This window comes from Augochlora pura, chromosome 3 (genome assembly GCF_028453695.1).
Source record: "Augochlora pura isolate Apur16 chromosome 3, APUR_v2.2.1, whole genome shotgun sequence".
NCBI classification, from domain to species: domain Eukaryota; kingdom Metazoa; phylum Arthropoda; class Insecta; order Hymenoptera; family Halictidae; genus Augochlora; species Augochlora pura.
This window is the reverse complement of record NC_135774.1, coordinates 11,280,874-11,301,016: the sequence shown is the minus strand read 5'-3', so window position 1 is coordinate 11,301,016 and position 20,143 is coordinate 11,280,874. Positions and strand designations below refer to the sequence as shown.

Genomic DNA, 20,143 nt, shown 5'->3' with positions numbered 1-20,143 from the left:
GTGTCGGAAACAACGACCGCTTGAAGAAAGATTCGCGAACGTGCAAGTATTGCGAACGAAGGCGCACAGCTTGTTTCACAACCGGCGAAGGAAGAGAGAAGCGTCGAAACATCAACGGTGAACAATTCCGCGGGCTAGCCGGATGGAGTATCGATCAAACTGGTAAATCGAAGGTGTCTAGTGGACTGGAATTTCTCTGGCAGGGCCGTCGGCGAATAAGTTCGAAAAGCGGGTCGTGTGTGTTTTTCGGTGAAAGGAAAAATGTAGAGGGGGCCTCTCGAATCTCATTTTCGTAGTTCCAACACCTCTCCGCGCGCGTCCGCGCTTTCCGGAAGCGAGTTAACGGGTCAAATCCGCGTCGAAAATTACACCCGACGCGCTCGCGTGCAGCTCTACCCAGGGAAAATTGTTTGAAACCCTCCTCGACCAGCACCATACGCGCCCGAGGCGTCCCAGAAATTTCCCGGCGAAAATAAGCTCGATTTATTTCACGCGATCGACGGCGGTAACCCCCACAGTGCACGATCGTTACAAATCGCGAGTTAGCGCGAGAGAGAGGGAGAGAGAGAGAGAGTGAGAGAGCGTAACCGGTTTCTGTTCCCGTCGGAAACAATGTGCCCGTTCCAGATCAATTGGCCGCGCTGACATTTTCGAGCCTCGGATATTGTTTTGTTAATCCCCCCCCCCCCCCCCCCTTGAATTCCAGAGTGACGGGCGCCGGACGGGACACCGGGGATCGATCACCTGTAACACATCGAATCACGAGATATGGTTTAGAGAGATCTTTTTAAGCGATGGAAATAGTATCGGCAAAGTCGATTGATTAATTTCATTCGAATGGATAGCGGGGCACGTTGCCTCGAACGGGGTGGGAAGGGGCGGCTCGTCCGGCACACAACTCCCGCCGCTTTTCAATTCATATTACTCCGCGGATTACGCTGTCAGGAATGGCTCTGTTTTAATGGGATAATTGAAAATGAGTTACAATAGAACGAATTAATCTTCTCTTGCTGGAATATTGCAGTAGACGCGTCGTGAATAGACTGCGGATCTTTATTCAATCCTTATCAATCATTTTATTGTTTCTTTCTTTGTTTAGTTAGTTAAAAATAATTTTAACGATCTTAATTAGTTCAAATAATGCGTGGAAAGGTCTTCTAATCTTTCTCTTTCAATTTCTAAATGGAATCAGACTTACTCACTTCTTCCTTGCCTGTATCAACTTCTGTTCTTAAATGTTATTATTGGTAATAGAGAATAATATTTTATTTAGTATTTATATGAGAATTTAATTGTATTAAAGAATCGTATTTTGTTTCGATTTAACCACATAGCTGCGTCGATGCATTTTTATGATCAATTCTCTATGTGTTCAGTTCTTAGTTTTTTTTTGTCAAATTGTTCTGAGATTATTCTAAAATGTCCAAGATTTACAAATACGTTTCAGGAGCATTTTAATTAATTATTGTAAATCGTAGAAGTATTTTTGTTGTGAGATATAAAATTGCCATTTTCTTATGACGTGTATACACGTTACCGAAGTGAAATATTCAATTTAAAAATCGTCGACGTTCATACATCGCGAATTATACAAGTGAAATAATATTTATCGTATCTGTCGTCGATTGTTTGCGATTATAATTAATGTAGACATACGATAAATAGAAATTTCTGTCCTCTTCATATGATCGTACAACAAATACGTCTTAAATTATCATTTCAGTAATTACAATTACGAAGCAATTAAATTATATTGCAATCCGTAATTCAGATTACCATTAAATTAAACTACAAAATAATATTTCTAAGCCTTAAGAAGTTGGAGCTTTGATTCTGCCATGAATAAATGCATCGCCACTGAATTAAATTGCAAAATAATATTCATAGGTCTTAAGAAGTTGAAGCTTTAATTCCGCCATGAATAAATGCATCAAATTTTACTAAAAAATTCACTATTTTTAACTTAATATATTATAATTAAATATCTGCAAGTATAATAAGTATAATAATAATTTAAAGATAAGTATTTATAATTCAGTAACGTTTTTAAATATAAACATTGCGAGGTACATAAGCGAGTAAAATGTTATTTTTTTATTAACGTGGAGCAACGTGTCGTCAACGAGCTGTGAATAGAAAATTTGTCGGTCGCCCGTTCCGCTTCCCGTCCGCCTGGAAACAGAATAGATAAATCCTGAGCCAGTTTGGCGACCTTAATCTCCCTCCTGGAATTATGGCGGCGGCGGATTCCCGTGAGAAATGTATGTTTCAGATGGCAGTGATCCTGAACGGGACGTTCCCGAATTTGGCGAGCGACGACGACGACGAGGACCACAGCTACGTCCCCTACGACCAGCGCCCGGAAACTTACATCGTGCCCGTGGTGTTCCTGTTGATCCTGGTGGTCGGCGTCACGGGGAACGGGATCCTCGTGCTCACCCTGCTCCGTCACGCCAACATGAGGAACGTGCCGAATACTTATGTGCTCTCGCTGGCCCTCGGCGATCTACTGGTGAGAAACACGCGGGACCCGATCCCGTTCCCTCCCACGCCAAATTTCCCGCGGTAATTTCCCCGGCGGGTTCATCGTTCACGGAATTTCCGCCCCGAAAGAAAAAAAAACGAAAATGCGAGCGCGTAATTTTTCCATTATCAGGATATTTGATCGCGTTTTTAGCGAAGACCCCGTGCTCGCGTGTGCCGGTAATGCGAACGGTTCGGGTTCATTCGCCGGTGATTGAAGGATAGTGCTTGGTAATTTTCGTGTTCGTTAGCCGAGCCTTTTAACTCTTTCCGAAAACTTCAGAGAAGCCGCGGATCGGCTTTTCATTCGGCCCACCTTTCACGCGGTTCGCAGACTTCCCGGTGATTAAGTGCTCGGATGATGTTTAACTATCGTAAAGGTATTCAGACACGTTAACGACGTCGTGGGCCAAGTAAAAGGTCGCAAACCTACGGAAACTGTAACGTAATACAGTTTTTAAATTTATTGTAGAAAAATATATACTAATTAGTAGCATAATGCAGATAAAACTGGGAATGAGTAATACTGTATTATATGTGTGATTTGGGACTGTTTCTTGCATTCTTTTTTTATTAATTTTGAACGATATTTGCTTGTTTAATTAGCTTCTGAAGAATAGAATTTTACTAGCTTCTGAAAAAATAGAATTTAATTAGCTTTTAAAGAACAAAATTATTTCGTACTATATCGATGCTTATTAATTTACAGATATTTACTTAGTCATCTCTCTCGCCAAATTTTGCTGATACTTTTTGTGTTACAAAACCTCATACTTGTGCAATTAATTTGACTAAAACCTCACTCATTATTTTAAAATACATACAAATGTAATATATAATATAATAAACTTAATAGGAATTAATCCAGTCAGCATCCATCAAAATTTCTGAATGCAATTATATATCCGTTTATTCAGTGATCTAAAATTCTACGGCTTACAGCAAGCAGCTTCGAAGAGCATTTTTAAGACCGCTTTCAAAGAGAATAATTAAATAGTAACTGCACCAAAGCATTTAAGAACTGCGAAGTCATTCAATACATTTTCCCTGAGAGATTCACAAAGGCGCAATCTAGGTATGTCAGTCAATGAATTTTTGCGTTGCAGGGGCTCGAATGCGTGGAGCTCGATTATCAGGGGAATTCTTTAGTTAAAATGCCTCGTCCCGAGAGCTTAACGATTGGAGGGTGTTTGCCCCGAGGCTCGGAACGTTTGTAAGTACATAGTCGCGTAGGGCTCGAACTGGTAGTAGGGATCCAAAGGATAAAATCTGTCGGTTCTGGTAGCGGAGCCGCTGCCAGTTTTTACCGCGGCCGTGCACCTCCGTTCATAAAGTGGTTATACTTTGCTCGTGCCTCGGCAAAATCCCGACAACGACTCACGGAACGATATTGGAGCTCGATTATTAATGCCCGCGCCTTCTATTCCGCTCGGCAACGCAGCTCGATCCGCGTCCTGATCGACACGCAATTTATACCGTAGCGGAAAATGTCCGAAGATTAATGCGATCCCTGTCGCACCACCTTTGACTGTCCCGGGAAATTGTGTTTTCATCCTTGCCCTGTCTGACAAATCATTGCAGAATACTGTTTTCACGCGAGACAGACCGGGACAGGTCGAACAAATACGACGGTTCATCTCGGAGTCAGTCACTTTTCGATAAATCGCTCATATTTAAACAGCTACAATTCCGTCAAAAATGATCGCGCAACGACGAACGCGGACTCGTTTTACAGATCGAAGTTTCCGAGCTTTGACGAGATTTTATTCAGCTTTTTCCGAAAAACTTTTTTAACGATGTGTTAGGTGAAAAATCGAGCACGCGTTTCCGCTCGGAAATACTGAAAATGAAATTGCGTGGAAATTCTTTAAAGATCTTTTTTGAGGCAATAAGGTAGATATAGTTAGAGATTGAAGCTTCCTCTTTAAAACCAGTGCTCAAAAATAGACCTACGATTTTGTTTAATCGTTCCAGCGAATTTTCAATAACAGATGTAATCTCAATTTTTTAAAAATATAAAATACACTCGGAAGATTTTCCGCGGCCCTTCATTTATGTTTCATAAAGGGCTTAAGAAAAATCATAGATCAAGTTTTGAGATATCACTCGAAAGAGGAGACTTCAATCTATAAATCCTTTTTAACTCCAACCGCAAGAAGAATTTTATAATGTTTCGAGAGCTGATACTGTGTGTAGCATTTTTGCTATAAGAAAGGTTCTCACCGACAGCAACTGGTCTGCCCACATCAACCAGTTCCACTCAATGATTGCATTCCACCTTAAAATCATAATCGCTGCGACGTCTCGATTAGCTCGGCCCACAGCTCGATAAACTAGTATCGCCCACGGCGTATCGACGATACGCAAATATCATGGTGTCGCTTATCGACCGGTTCCCACCACGTTCGCGCGATTTCGTCCCAACGATGAGTTTCGCATACGACACCCGTGAATCATCGAATCGATCGACCCAGCCATCGATATCGGTTTCCGTCGTCGCGACTCGTCGCAGCTCGAGCGTGTCGCGATAAAAAAAAAAAATGAGGAAGCCCCCGGGAGGGACGGGAAATACCGTCGCCGTCGCGTCGAGACGTACCCCCGTTACATTTCCGATCACGAATTTCCAGGTGATCGTGACGTGTGTGCCGTTCACGTCGATCCTCTACACGATCGAGTCGTGGCCGTGGGGTCTGGCAGTTTGCAAATTATCGGAGTGCGCCAAGGATATTTCGATCGGCGTCTCAGTTTTCACTCTGACGGCGTTATCAGCCGAGAGGTAAGTTGTCAAATCCAGTTACGGGCCGGTAAATTGTTGTCTCGGGCGGCGAGGGTGCCGGCCCCGGTCGGACCGCCGTCGCAAACTTCGCCGAACTTCCGTTAATGGACCAATCGGCCGGTCGACCGCCCGCCGGTCCAACCCGGTGATCCGAATGTCGGGCGGTAAGTCGCAATTAAACTGTCGGGGCAATTATCCTCCGCGACCGGATTTCTTTCCCATGCAAATCGACCCACTGGTAAACGGGAACGCCAAGAAACTTCCGCAGCACCTGCAACCCCCCTCCTTGCACCAACCCGCGGTTAATGGACGCGGTACAAACTGTTGCTTCCACCCGCGCGCTCGCCGCTCCGAGACAATGGTTTACTGCGTCCACAATCCACTCGGTAATTCCTTTTCAATCTCCTTTGTTACGCAGTCTCGAACAGGCACTTATTTCGAAACGTCCTAGGGAATGTTTTATAGCGCCAACTTCATCTTCCAATGGCGGTTTTATTCGTTACGTCGATTCCCGACTTAAATCGCCTTTAAACGGCCAACTCTTTTATCGATCGACCAGCTACTTTGCCTTTTGTCTTAAATCCGTTTTCTATGATTATTTAACTCGTTCACTGTCGGCGTCGCGTGCTCGTAACGACCGCGATTTTATATTCCACGTAAAGAGCGTCGAATTAATTTTACGGATATAATTAATTAAAGTTGTAACGCGCGGCGCGATATTTAGAGAATTTATAGCTCCCCTTTACGGGCGTTTCCATCGTATTTTATAAGAGGACAGCGATTTATTTAATACGGTAAAAGCGATAAATATAAATATGTACTTTCACCGATATTTTGTATCATATGGATTATCGAATTAATTTTCTGGTGGCTGCGACAAGCATTGGAAAGTGATTATTACGTGGAAAATGTAGACTGTAAGAAAGCATTTTAACTAAAAATTATTACAAAATGTTTTTCGGACAAAATGTTTTTACAAATGTTGAAAGGGGTTCTTCGATACCTTCTATAGAAATAGTGTTAATTCCTAAATATTTCACAACATATATTTCATTCATAAATATTCATAATATTTAATAAATAATATTTATATCATAAATACTTTTCTTTCGAACTGAAACTAAACAAACCACTTCTGCTTTTCAACGCAATTGAGATACAATATTTTCGAAATTGCCAAGTCGAATCACAATGCAATTGAATTAGCAAAACCGTGTTAGTTATTTCCGCGGCGCATACGAGGCGTGGAACGATAGAGCAATTTCTGGACGTAAAATATGGCCTCTCATTACATCGCAAAGTTTCGCGTATTGTACAACGAGTTATGGTAGCCGCGGCGCGTGCTCGGCGAGCATGTAGGTTCGGTTTTTCCGTAGATACTGCGCCATCGTGAATCCCATACGGAGGCACGCAGCCGGATCGAGCGCGAAGCCATTAACAATCCTAACAGCGAGCCTGATTTGGGTGCTGGCGATTGTACTGGCGATGCCAGCTGCTCTTTTCTCCCACGTGCCGACGGTCCCGTTGCAGGGGAACCACAGCATCCTGATTTGCAGCCCTTTCCCGGAGGAATTCGGTGAGTAGAAGAAATCATTTAAGCCGCGGCCGGCCTTATCTCGCGCCGCTCTTATTCTGCCACTCCGTTTACCTCGATCACTGAACCTTCTTTCTGCGAGAACGCTTTTCTTTATCATTTTTCCTCGCCGTCCGCTGGACCGTTGCCAAGTCGCCATAGCAACGGCATTACGCGATTAGAAGCTAGTGGATTCCATTTTTCCGGAACTTCATTGCCGGCCTGGAGAACTTTACCAGATAAAACGTTAACTTCTTTGGTAACCGGAGGGGTTAACTGTAGAGAGCTACCTGTGGAGAGCTACCTGGAGACCATCTGCCGGCCAACTATTTATTATCTGGCTTGTTACGAGTCGCGGCGAAGTGACAACGCGGTTAGAGGCTGGTTAGCCGCGTCTCAGCGACGGTGTTTCTTTCGATTATAGGGGCGAGTTACACGCAGGGGATGGTGCTGTTCAAGTTTCTCGCCTATTATGCGATACCGCTCTGCGTGATAGCCGGATTCTACCTGGTGATGGCGCGACACCTTGAACTTTCGACCAGAACCATGCCCGGGGAGAATTCCTCCAGGAGTCATCGGATGCAACAAATTAGGGCGCGTAAAAAGGTACGTTCGCGAGACTTGCGAGGCGAGACCTTACGGCCCGTGCGGGGCAATAAAAATCGATGGAACCCGGGAAAAGATCTATATGGGCCGGTTTCAGACCGATGTTTCTCATCGAACGAGGTCTCTGCAGCTCTCTGGAATTTTTTTATTAACCTATGAACGCACATTCAATTTGCGCAGAGGTACTTTCGTTTTGCTGAACGAGAGCGATTGATTCGCGGATATGTTGCACAGAAAATTCAGTGTTTCATCCAATGAACATTGTAGCTGTAAATCCGTCCGAAAAAGATCAGTTGCCTGGGTTAGGTAAATTGGCCCACAAAATATATTTTCCATCCGGCCCGACGCATCCGATAGCCCAGAGAATTTTCTGTTTATTTTATATTTATTTCACTTGCACCGATAATATTCGCGGAATTATTTCTCGCGAAAATGTTCGTCGCCGTTGGTGAGGCGATTCAAATTGTATTTTGTTGAGCTTCGTTCTTCTATGAGTTGTTTATCGAGGTCAATAGTTGTTCCGTTGATGAAGGATTGAAATGTTCGTAGTTTTTAATAAATCGTTTAAAACGCTGCGATTGATGGCAACGCGATATTTTGAAGCATTTATTAAACTGAGTAGCAATGGAAAATGAAATAGTTATGACCACGCTATAGAAATAAATATTCTAGAATTTTATAGGATTTTCGTTTTTGTTCCTCCTTTTGATAGATTGCTACTTGTATTTTTCTTTATTTTTCTCTTTATACTGTGTTCTTATTTTTTGTTTCTCACAAATCACCAAATTTCTTTTGCTCTCACTAATCAAATTGTCCAGAACGTAAAGTACAATTCAATTTTGCATTTAAAATGATCGAGTCATAGGTTACCAGAAAGAAAAAATTTTATATATAACAATATATATATATATTGAAATAGTATTAATAATAATTCATCAAGCATAATCATAATATATTAAACAGTTGCATCATATGTAGTTCTAAATATAGATAGCTACACTCAATTTTTATTTATTTACAACGTTCTGTAAACTCCTCCCACCATCTCAAAAGTATTCGGGATATTTCTTTCAACTTGGGAAACGTTATCCTGTTCCGGAAGTGTCCGAATATTTCCGAGAGCCGCGGCAAGTATTCCGTAGTTTGTAGCATCATTACACCCGCGCTGTGTACAAGCAACCTACTTTCCCCATAATTACTACCGAAGCTCTTGGTGCGAAGCGAGTGCTTTCAGAAAAATTTATTCCCACGCGTGCCGCCCCTAGTCGGTTCCATTAAGGGTCGAAAGGCACACTAATGCTCCCTTCGAAACGTGGAGAGACTAACCGCAATGTTGGTGTAACGTTTCCAAAAGGGCTATCCAAGTTACAGTTGAAAGTCGCATCATCAATTACTGTGCGAGATTTTCGAATCTTGTCAGAAGCGAACGTCATGCGTGCTCGTTCAATTGACTGTACATTTCTAAGCTAAATAAATATTGCCTTATTGTAAGCAGATTCAAAATTGTCTACATTATCTTGATTGACAGCATCTAAACTCTTCTTTGTTGCTAATGAATTCGTATACGAAGTCGAAAACTTATATTTATATTATATGTCAGACTTTACTATTTATATTAAAGTATAGTAAATTAATAGCATTGATAATTAAAGTATAGTAAAGTAAAGTGTAGTATTGATAATTAAAGAGTCGAATTTGATTTCAATTTAGAAAAGGTGCATAGTAAATATGTATATTATAATGCAATTAAATTGCATATACTGATTTGTTAGGTTGAAAATATTGCACAATTATTCCTTAAACATTTCCACTATAATCTAGATTTCAGGTATGGCCAAAATGTCGACGCGTTTATCAAATTTCTCGGAAAATTGAATAAAATTTATCTTGATTTTCCAACAAAATTTCCAACAACGAAGTTTGTTCTATACTTTCGACTAATATTTTAACGTGGAAACAGTCTCTATCCGGTTACACCACCAGTCACACAACACGCTGTATACACAAAAGTTGGCCACCCCTGCAGCACTCAGTCCACTCATTTCTGTCACAAATGCAATATCCGCAGTCGATTCGTTGAATAACTTAGTCCGCTTTTGTGGAAACCTCGAGGCAGTTTGGTTTGGCAGTCTTCCCAAGAATCCGCGAATCTTTCCGGGTTTGTTTCGACCAGAGGCGGAATCGAGTTTTCAGCAAACGGGCAACGAAATCTAAGAAATCGTAATAACTTGAAAAAATTCTGGGCTTACAAAAACGAAACAATTCGAGGGAAGGCTTCGTCGGGCATCGCGAGACTCGAGCCGCGAACAGCTCGCGGAATTGCGCTCCGATCCGCCGATGATTCGTCGTTTGCCCTGGCACGATTTGTCATCGGCGTGTTCCGCGACCCGTTATCGATTGCGTCGATTGAAATCGATCGCGCGTCTTTCCGCTCCCACCGAAATCAACGGATTAGGCTCGGGTGAATGGTTACAAGAGAGGAGGGGGAGGAGGCGCGAGGAAAGTTTCGTTGTATCGTCGTCGTCACGCTCCGATGCCGTTCCCCGTCCGATAATTCGACGCCCGGCATCCGGCGGGCCGCCTTTAAAGTTCCACGATAACGAGACACGCCAAGAATAACGGCGCGGCACGGGCGAACGCCGCGTCGGAAAACCGGCGAAAATTGAATTACAAGCTCGGGACGGTAACCGTTCTATTGTTTGCAGACGGATGTCGGGAAGTCGGCGCAGCTATCGCGCCGCTGGCTCCTGTCGTCGCGACGAAACGAGCCCGAACTGTGTCGCGCGGTGCTTCCGAAATCGCTTTAAACAGTTACTCGAAACGTTAGGTAGCTTTTCTACCGAAAGAAAAACCTCTGCACTGGCGATTCACACGGAATTCTTAAAACACCGCCGTCGCTAAGTAGACCAGCTTTTATTCCGTCTGAGAGAGAAAATGGGGGTGCGAAGAGCAATTCGGTGGCAGTTTCTTTTTGCTCGCTGCCACTATTGTGGATTTCTTGGAACGTCACATGGCTCTCGCTCTAAATGCCAAGCCAATTCTGCCGTGAAAGTAAAAATCGCGCTTCGGCAATTCTCACCGAGGTGTTAAAAGATCGCCGTCTTCAAACAGTTTCCGAATACGCTGTCTAAAAGAAGAATCGCAGAGGTTGGTAGACCGGTCGACACGCGTCTCTCTCGTGCACGCTGTTTGCCAGGAATCGTTGACTATGTTGCGGAGTTGACTAACAGGCGCGTAGAATAAATCAATCTCGGCCGGATCGCGTTTTTGAAACGTTTTACGATCCACGTTTCTCCGGTACACACAGACGTTCCGACGCTACCGACTAATCGCTTCGATAAATATTGCCACGCGTCACATTGAACGCGCGTCGTTTAGTGACGTGCAACGAATCGTTTGTTCGCAGTTGGTTTACCGTTTAACGACTGCCGATAATCACGGCACCGTCGCGTATCCGAGCGATAACATGCTCCACCGGTAGATAAGCAAATGGCGGACAGGATCTGCGACCGAGCCTCTGGTAGGAATTTGATCGTCTAAATTAATTGACGGACACGTATGCCGGATGATGTATCGATCGTCCGATGATGCTGATAACGGACCCGCGCGGCATGCCTACGTTGAACGTGTGTAAACGTCGTAATGGGTGATCGTTTATTGTGACCGACAGGTCGGCAAGATGGTGATCTCGTTCGTGATCATCTTCGTCGTCTGCTTCCTGCCGTATCACACGTTCATGCTGTGGTTCCACTTCTGCCCGTCGTCCAAGTCGGACTACGACGACTTCTGGCACGCCTTCAGGATCATCGGATTCTGTCTGAGCTTCGTCAACAGCTGCGTGAACCCGATTGCTCTGTACTTCGTCAGCGGGACATTCCGCAAGAGGCCAGTAACTCTGCTAACGGATTCACGGGGTTTAACTGTCGCGACCGTCCGCGTTACGATCCACGGCAAACCCGGGATCATTTGCACGACAATCTCTCGTCATTAGACCTTCCGCGTTCACTGCATCCGCGTGTTCGTTGAATGTTGCATGCAAATGTTACCGCGTGTCGCGTATCTTTCTAAGTAACATTTGCTTTTCGACGATGCAGAGATTCTGTTCAGACCTTCTGTCATCTTTATTGTAGTGTACGTTTGGATTCAGATATTGATTCAATTATTCAATATGGAGTAGTTTTTATCATGTTAACAATTTTATAACAAGAAGTATCGAACCGTTCATTGTGACTGGTTCGATAGATTTCGTGTTAGTTAACTGATACTCGGATCATGTTTCTTTTAATTGTATATCATTTGCACGCGTGTGTATATCATTTCATTTCACTGGGGATGTTCACTTGGATCTTTAATTCTAAAAAGTCGTCGAATCATCCATGAATAATGATTGACTCGACTAGTCTTTTTAACACATCTTTGCTGAATCCTTCAAGTGACCAGAAGTTCGACTATCTTAATATCACCTTGCTCATTCAATTCACCAACTGCGTTAAATTATTACCATCAAAAAATCATGCAACAAGCTAAAAACTGTTATCAATTGAGCGTCCATGTTCTCCATCCGATTGTAGCGGCGCGTTAGATGCCGATTTCCCAACAAAATTTCGCGGTTGTTAACGAGGAAACTTTGAGCAACAGTTTGCTTTTTCGCTGGAGCCGTTCTATGAAAAATAGTAACGCGAGCCGCGTCGAACGACACCCGCGAGAATGAGATCGTTTGTGCGACAGATTTAACGAGTACCTGTGCTGTCGACTGTCATCGGGGAGGGTCCGTCGAACGGAGACCTCGGGTAGCCTGGAGAGGAACGGCAACCGTTTGACGCAGAGAACGAGGCTCGGCGGACAGGACAGCCATTACGAAACCAGTTTCGGCTCCACGATTCGGAGACACACGCAGGAACTGAACTCGACGGCTCTGTACGAACTAGCCAGCGAGGCCGCCGCTGCCAAAGACTCACCCGGCGACTTAGATTGTAAGTAATCGACGAGAACGATTAACGGCGCGGTGTCATCGTCGCGGTGTTCGCAGGAAACCGGGGACCATCCATGGACGAACGTGGCTGCAGGAATGTATCATAAACTGTAAATCGCGGAGCGCGGTCTAGAACGTCCTCAGCATCCCCCCGGACATCCTTCTGTGATCCACGCATAACTGATCGACGATCGCAACCTCTGTACAGCTTCGATCCCGTCCGGGAACTCTGCTCACTTTCGTCGCCCTAAAACGCGACCGTGCTACCAACGAATCAGGAGAGTCGTCGGAGAGATCTCCCGGTGCAGTGGTGCTTAGAAACGCGTCGCTCTCGAGGACTATACTTCGTCTAGACTGTCAAGGATTCTCTTAGGAAACGGATTGTGTTTCTTTCATCCAAAAGTATCGCGAAGTCTCCTATTGTACCGTGCAGAACACAATAAAGTCTCGCCAGAGAAATAGGGAACTGACGAACTGTGTTTTCCTGGGCTGTTGCTTTAGAGGAATCCAGTGCTGTTCGTTGCGGTAATCGAGCATGTTTCGGATAGAGTTAGTACCTTTGTAACTGGCTGTAAGAGTTGTTTAATATTTCAACGATAATTGTTTTCACACTTTTTATTTGTGATCGAAGCCCTCCGGATTCCGTCAAATTGTTTCTCCAGCTGAAGCTAGGTAAAGTTTAAATGTAATATATTGTCATGCGTAATAAGAAATGACGGGACGTGAAAAATTAATTATTGGGGATGGGGCAGATAGTATTAAAAAATTCTTTCATCTCCTATGTTGTTAATATACAGGTTTCACTTGCTGTTTAGTTTTACTTATTTATGTTACTAAAATGTAGTTACCACAATACGAATAATAAATTTAAATACAATTAATTACTACGTGACTGATAATCTGGTTCTTTAAAAGACTGGAGGATATCATTGTCTTAATTTTTTGGAAATACAACTCTAACAATAATAATGTTCCGGAGCTGACAATTTTGCTGCGTATGTACAGATCTTTCAATCCGATTTACTTCTCACAAAATAAATTTAATTAATTATTAAAACAATTAGTTGGCAATATAATTTACGCAATTTTTGAATCAGCGTAAAAAGCGTTATAAAATCGCATACTTTCAGAATTTTATCCGGGAATCTGGTAACTGATTTTTGTTCCTCCCTCGAGACACCTGCCGGCCAGGACACGTGTAACGCGTCAGGATCCATCATCGTTCCGGCAATCATCAGATCTCGTGTGACGAACGGGCTTACCAGCCTCCGCCCACACTTTTCCCTTCTCCGCCATTGATCCGGCTAATCGCGGAGCGTCGTCTCTCAAGGCTGAAATAAATCCTCGGGTGTTTTCCACGGTGCGGCGAGTCGCGGACGAGAGGATTCCAGGCGTTATTGAATCGCGACGAGGGATTTAATTAGCGAGGGAGAGAGATAGTTAGAGAGAGAGAGAGAGAGAGAGAGAAGGAAACAAAGACAGAGGCCGCGCGGAAGGAGACGGCCCGCGTAATAATTGTGTTCCATAGCCGAAGACCTTGCCACCTTCGACCCCGTAATCGGTGGATCCCTGTTTGACGGCCGACAGCATCCGTCCGGCTAACGGGATTTAGCACGTCCATTGGCTGTTGCGTTTCCGTGCGTTGTAGACGTCCGCCGTCCAGATAACGGCTGGACGTCTTCGCCGATGGGCCTATTATAGCTGTAATTAGGCCACGTAGCGCGGGAAACGTTCCCTACGAGAATCGATACGTGGCCGGAATATCGGATTGACGCGCGCGGAACAAGTTTACGCTACCCCCGGGTGGGCGCCGACTGGAATTTATTCACTCGAACAGCGGCACCGAACTTATTCCCACGCGGCTCGAGTGCCGCGCGAGCCGATCGTGACTATTCCGCGAAACACACGGAGAGCCTCCCGTCGAATAATCCTCCGTCTCTCTGGACAGCTTTCCGCTGTTATAGGACGCGCGTAAGTTCCGCAAATTTGCATCCTTAGGACCCGAATTCGGTGGAATTCCGAGTTTAATCCGATTTAATTAGCTCCAGAGTAAACCGTGACAAATTAACTCGCGCGAATTGGTGGATGTGGTTTTAGTAAACTGCGTGGAGATATTGAAATTGAATGATAGGACAATATACTATTTTGAAAGTAATTTTTTTGCTTTAGGGGTGATTTTTTGAGGGTTAATTTTTAATATATATATATATTAAAATTTTTTAATATAATATTTTTAATATATACACATATTAAAAATTAACTTTTTACCTATTTGGGTAACTTTTCACCCTTGGTAGTAATTATTTTACTTATGACTTAGGGCGACTGCTAGGAGATCAGTAAAATTAAAGAGAATTCGATAGATTGGTTTGAAGAAGTTTGTTTTGAAAAAGGCTGTTGATAAGCCCCTCGGTCGTTGTTTGACCAATTATTATGTCAATTTATTATCTATCTGGACTTGGAATAATTGCTAATGATTTTTTTTAAACCCATAGCAGTTCAAGGTTTAGAAGGGCAGGAATCCTTAGCAAGATTTTTATACATCTTACAATTAACTGATACGTCAATCTACTGTCTATCTAAACTTAGAACAATTGCTACGAAATCAGTAAAATCGTAAGCAGTTCAAGAGATTCGTTGGTTTAGACGGGTAGTAATCATCAACAAGGTTTTCACACAATATTCAATTAACTGCAAATAAATCTACTGTCTGTGTAGGCCAAGAATGATTGCTAAGAAGTCAGTAAAACCCAAAGCAGTACAAGAGATTCGTTAGTTTAGAATCCTCAGCAAGGTCCTTACACAACGTCCAATTAACTAAGTCAATCTACTATCTACTTAGACCTAGTACGATTTCTAAAAGATCACTAAACCAAAGCAGTTCAAGAGATTCGTTGATTTAAAAGGGTAGCAATCGAGTCAATCTATTTATCTAGAACAAACGTCGAGAAGCCATCAAATCCAAAGAAAATTCGAAATGCTCGTAGGTCGCGAAGAACAGCAACCCTCGGCAAGATTCTTGGACACCGTTCAGTATAATCTCCGCCGTGGTGTTGGCAGCGCAGGGGAAGAAACAAGGCAGCCAGCTACTATCTGCATCTACAATCGAGGAGAGCTAGTAACGTATTCCGTCGGAGTTTCGGGGCGAAGGGGCGCGTGCCAGCCGCATTTATCGGGCGCAGGGCACGCGTCGAGCAAACAGGGGTTCCGAGGACAATGTTCCCCTTGCAGATGTACGGTAGGTCAACGCGAGGGGTACTGTTCCCTGGGGTTCACGGGGCGCTTCGGAGAAGGGGGAGAGAAGCCATGGGCAAACTGTCGTCACCCTCGCAGCAGTCTCCCGTAGCTAGGGTAGCCACGATTTGGCTAGTCGATGCCGATCGAGGTTAGTCAACGGTCGTTTGCCTGGCCGCGTCCCTGAAAACAGAAAAAGGAATCTTCGCGTCTTAGCAGAGGCGGAACGAAAGGGTCGAGAGGTTAAAAAGGAACCCCGGGTAGTGACTCTTTGCTTCGTGGAAGTCGAAGGGTGGTGCGCTGCAGATCGGGGCTGTTTCTGTGTGTGTGCCGCTTAAGGTGTTCCCGTAACATTGTGAATTGGTGGTTTTAGAAATTTCGTCGAGATGAAGAGATACTCGTCGGTGAGATATGATAGTTCTGCGTTGATTGTGCCAATCGACTCCTTCAGTGTGCTCATGCCGTCGTTGCAGCTGCCTAGACTCGTTTGACGCAACTTGTTTAATTGTTTAGAGTAGCTTCGCTGATATAGAAAGACTTCGTGATACATCGTTTAAAAAATAATCTGACAGTATAATGCAACTGGAAAGTAATATACAATTACGGCTTATCTGCAATGACGTACCGTTTGCTCGGGCTGAAAAGTGGTAAAATGACTCAGTCAAACAATGACACAGCGTCTCTGTAAGATCATGTAAACTGTCGTAACTGTAGCGAAAATAAAAATTGTCTTCAGCAACCCCTTCACCATAAAATGACTAGAAGCTTTCCTTTTATACTAATTTCTTAAAGTAAGAAGCTACATCTGGCTACAATTTACTTAAATACTTAAATATTCATGAGACAAGAATAGACAAATTTGTACATGAACACATATTCCTTTTCTAAACAAATTGCACGAATACCTTTGTTATCTTGCATTTAATATAGCCACTATCATACCATAAATTACATGAAACAGAAGATTGTACTCAAAGGCTTGAGCAAGCTAAAATTAATTCAACGACAATTAATTCTCATCTTTTTATTGTTCAGGTTGACCTGGTTATTTTCCATCAGCCACTTTCCGATCTTGTTACCGTTTCAAATTAGCCCAGTTATTTCCCATCGTTCACTTCCCCATCTTTTTACTGTTCCGAGTGTACTCTGTTCATTAATCATCGTTGACTTTCCGATCCATTTACCATTCACGAATTCACCTGCTCATCTTTTATTCGCATCTATTCGCTATCAGTCGGATCAACGCCGGAAATTTAGAATCTGCTCGGAAAAGTTTGCCCGCGGCAGTTTCGAGTTTCCGCGTAACAAAATGTTTCCATTCTCGCGAAAGTTTCGCCCGCCAGCTATCGTCGCAGAGTTCGGTATCCCACGGAAAGCCTGAGCACATTGGCGGGGGAGGGGGGGCGGAGTGGGTGGGTTGATTGCGTGGCTTTTGTTAACTGTTTTCGAGTGCAGGCACCCTGTCTGGCTGACGGAAGCGGCGAGACGAAAAAGTTGAAGACCGCCGAGGTAAATGCAAGCTTTAACTACGCAGATCGATTCCCGGTCCGCTATACTATACATGTATAGAACCGAGCCGAGCTGCTAGTCGGATTACATTGCTCGCGGGCCGTTTGATTACGCGTTTAACAGCGTGCGTTCGCACGCGGTGTTTGTGCAGGAGCCGAACGCGAGGGAGTATCTGCAATTGGCGTTGGCCAGGGTGCTCGAGCTGCAACGGGAGATCAAAGAAGGAACGTACACAACGGAGAACACCAGCGACCTCGGTAATACAGAATTTATATCGTAAACTTTCCCGGCTGTTGGTTTTCCACGAAGCAGTTCCGGCCCGTTGATCGCCGAATTAGAGTCCGAAAGTTACCGCTCGATTTTTAACGCCGATCGAACTTCACCTGGCCTCCTCCTTTGCCCGCTTAGCTGCTTTCCCCCCACTGAAACCGTTCCGAAATAGAACACAACCGCATCGCTACAACCAATTCTACGGGTCATTACTGTTAATTGCAATTGTTTGGGAGACTAACTTCTGCGGAAGACTCGCCCGTTCCTGGCCCGTTCTTTTCTGCAGCGATGCCTGAAATAGCACTTCGATCGGTCATTTTATTTTTGTGTCGATGCTGTGTGCCGAACGATAGAAGGAACCATTTCGTTCTGTTTTTCTAAAGGATCTGCGATATTGTCTTCTTCGGCAAATATTTCTGTTACGAATTTTACGATATTTTTCTGGTTGATACTTGTATATTTGACGCACTGTGGACGACGGTAAAATAATTGTTGTTGCTGTATTATTATTTGGTGATTTTCTGGTTGCTTCTATTACAAATACAATAATACGGCTATCGTTATTACTGCATTATTACTGTATAATATTTTTAATTGTTTCTGTTATATTTTTCATAATTTGTACAGTAATATAATCACTGTTATTTCTGTACAATTATTAGATGTTATTTCTAGTTGTTTTTTTTATATTTGTTGTTATCTGTACAGTCTGTTATTTCTGTATAATTATTAGATGATGGTTCAATTACTATGGAAATTACTATATTTCTGTATAATTATTACATGATATTTCTAATTGTTTCTTTTATATTTACTGTAATCTGTACAGTAATAAGATCACTATTATTGCTGCATTATTACTAGACGATATTCTTCATAATTCTCTAACTTTCATCATAGCCAGTGCAACAATAAAATCATTGCTATTACTGCATTATTACTAAATAATATTGCTGATTATTTTGTTCATATCTTTCCTAGACTATACAATATTTCTGTTATTCTATTTTTACTATCTAATATCCCCGGTTACTTCTCCGGCTTTTATTGTCGTCCACGGAACAATAAAATCCATTTTATCTTGCATTATTACTAAATAACATTCTTGCATATTTCTTTCATATCTATCATAATCCACGCAATAACAAAATCATTACAAATCTAGCGATGCTAACAGAAAAGGTTTTTGCACAGGTGAATCGAGCAGCGAAGAGGACCTGACGTCAGAGGTCCTGAGGAAGGTCTTCCAGAACCTGCCGGGCACCCCTAACACCATGGACCGTCTGCTGGACAGGTCCTCGAAGCCAAGGAACGCGCAGCTCGACGCGATTCATGGGAAAAAGATCCAGCTGCTTGGTTACGACACCTGTCGCCGAGCAGCCGTCGAGTACATGAAGAACGCGGTGCGCGAGACGAGAAAAGAGTCCTCGAAGACTAGTCTTCCATCCAATCATCCCGGCTTCCGGCTTGCTACTTATTCGAGAAACGAGCCGCGAATTGCACAATGCAGAACCGGTCTGCTGAGAAGCTCGCACAAAAGGGAGGCTGGCTGTTCATATGACCAGGAGATCAGGGACAGGATGCTGAAGAGCTTGGACCTTCACTTGGCAACGAAACAGAGGGATTACACTGCGAAGTTGATGAGGTCTGGATTCTAAAAATCGTCGGGTTTTATTAATTAATCGGGGACCGCGCGATAACACTTTATCGACCGGTCATAAAAATTTTCGTTTCTAATTTCATTTTATTTATCTTATTAATAGCAAAAGGTATTTAATATTTAAAAATTTATATAACAATATTGAAGCTTGTAGTATAATTTAAAACATTTATCTCAATAATAGATAACGAATTAAGGGTTACTATGGTAAAGGATTCACAGGCTACCGATCGGGGGGGAAAAGCCGATTTATAGACTGCCAGTCGATGAAGTGTTAATTGCGTCGCGGAGATTCTTTTCTTAATCATGCGAGTAATTATATCGTCGAAGTCCTGCCTCTAATTAAGCGATTGATTGTGTCGCGGACAGGCTTTTTGTAATCAAGGATTTTGCGATAGTGTCGCTCTAGTCAGAGATACCTGCATCTAGTCATGCATACCAGTCAGAATATTCAAAGCTTTTAACTGAAAATTATTTTTCTAAGATATATATATTTATATTTATGACTACTCTAAGGTAAATTATTTTAATCTGTATCTTGCAAACGATTTTGCTGTGCTGTAACAGGGTTGTAATTTCTAATGGCGAGAGTGAACGGAGCTGTAAGAATCATTGCACTTATCAGCTGATCGTTCACATTTATCAAGCTGTAAAATTGAATAAAATGTTTTGCTTCGTGTAAACGACGATACTATATTGTTGTTACAGATTTCCTAAAATAATGTCCTGCGACAGAGTTTGCATCTTTTCAACTATTTTAAATTAACAAATATGAAACCAACAACTGCTTCGAAACTTGACGAAATTAAAGCGATTTATTTAATCGAATTAAGATTAGAAGGTTACGTTCCCGCTAATTATATACATTTTATCGTAATAAATTTAGGATGATGTAACAGATCAGCCTAAACAATTTTATTGTGAGTAAAAATTCAAAGAGTCGAAGCCTTAAAAAAATTACCTGTCACATGATCGTGGAGCAAACTGCGAGACGATAGCAAAAGTTCGTAAGCCGTTCGA

At 43.0% G+C, this 20,143-nt stretch overlaps 2 protein-coding genes across 2 annotated transcripts in view; both read left to right on the top strand.

Annotated features, from left to right (window-relative positions):
* Window positions 1–13,316, top strand: part of LOC144478837 (neuropeptide CCHamide-2 receptor-like) — a 175,203-nt gene extending 161,887 nt beyond the window's left edge. Inside the window, exons 2-8 of the mRNA XM_078197146.1 lie at window positions 2,273–2,512; window positions 5,151–5,299; window positions 6,676–6,875; window positions 7,297–7,478; window positions 11,149–11,363; window positions 12,207–12,451; window positions 12,508–13,316. Of these exons, the coding sequence (XP_078053272.1) occupies window positions 2,273–2,512; window positions 5,151–5,299; window positions 6,676–6,875; window positions 7,297–7,478; window positions 11,149–11,363; window positions 12,207–12,451; window positions 12,508–12,509 (1,233 nt within the window). The 3' untranslated portion in view covers window positions 12,510–13,316. The remainder of the gene's footprint in view (window positions 1–2,272; window positions 2,513–5,150; window positions 5,300–6,675; window positions 6,876–7,296; window positions 7,479–11,148; window positions 11,364–12,206; window positions 12,452–12,507) is intronic.
* A 2,754-nt stretch (window positions 13,317–16,070) lies between these two features.
* Window positions 16,071–19,353, top strand: LOC144468159 (uncharacterized). Its single transcript, XM_078177409.1, has 4 exons — window positions 16,071–16,088; window positions 17,140–17,193; window positions 17,345–17,450; window positions 18,658–19,353. Exons 1-4 carry the CDS (start codon window positions 16,071–16,073, stop codon window positions 19,119–19,121), a joined length of 642 nt encoding a protein of 213 aa, XP_078033535.1. The 3' UTR covers window positions 19,122–19,353.
* The last annotated feature ends 790 nt before the right edge of the window (window positions 19,354–20,143 follow it).

What these genes read in the sequence shown, in the direction of transcription:
- LOC144468159 (XM_078177409.1), top strand. An exon ending in AAAAGTTGAAGACCGCCGAG is followed by an intron (nt 17,194 to 17,344) that starts GTAAATGCAAGC and finishes GTGTTTGTGCAG; the next exon opens with GAGCCGAACGCGAGGGAGTA. An exon ending in GGAGAACACCAGCGACCTCG is followed by an intron (nt 17,451 to 18,657) that starts GTAATACAGAAT and finishes GTTTTTGCACAG; the next exon opens with GTGAATCGAGCAGCGAAGAG.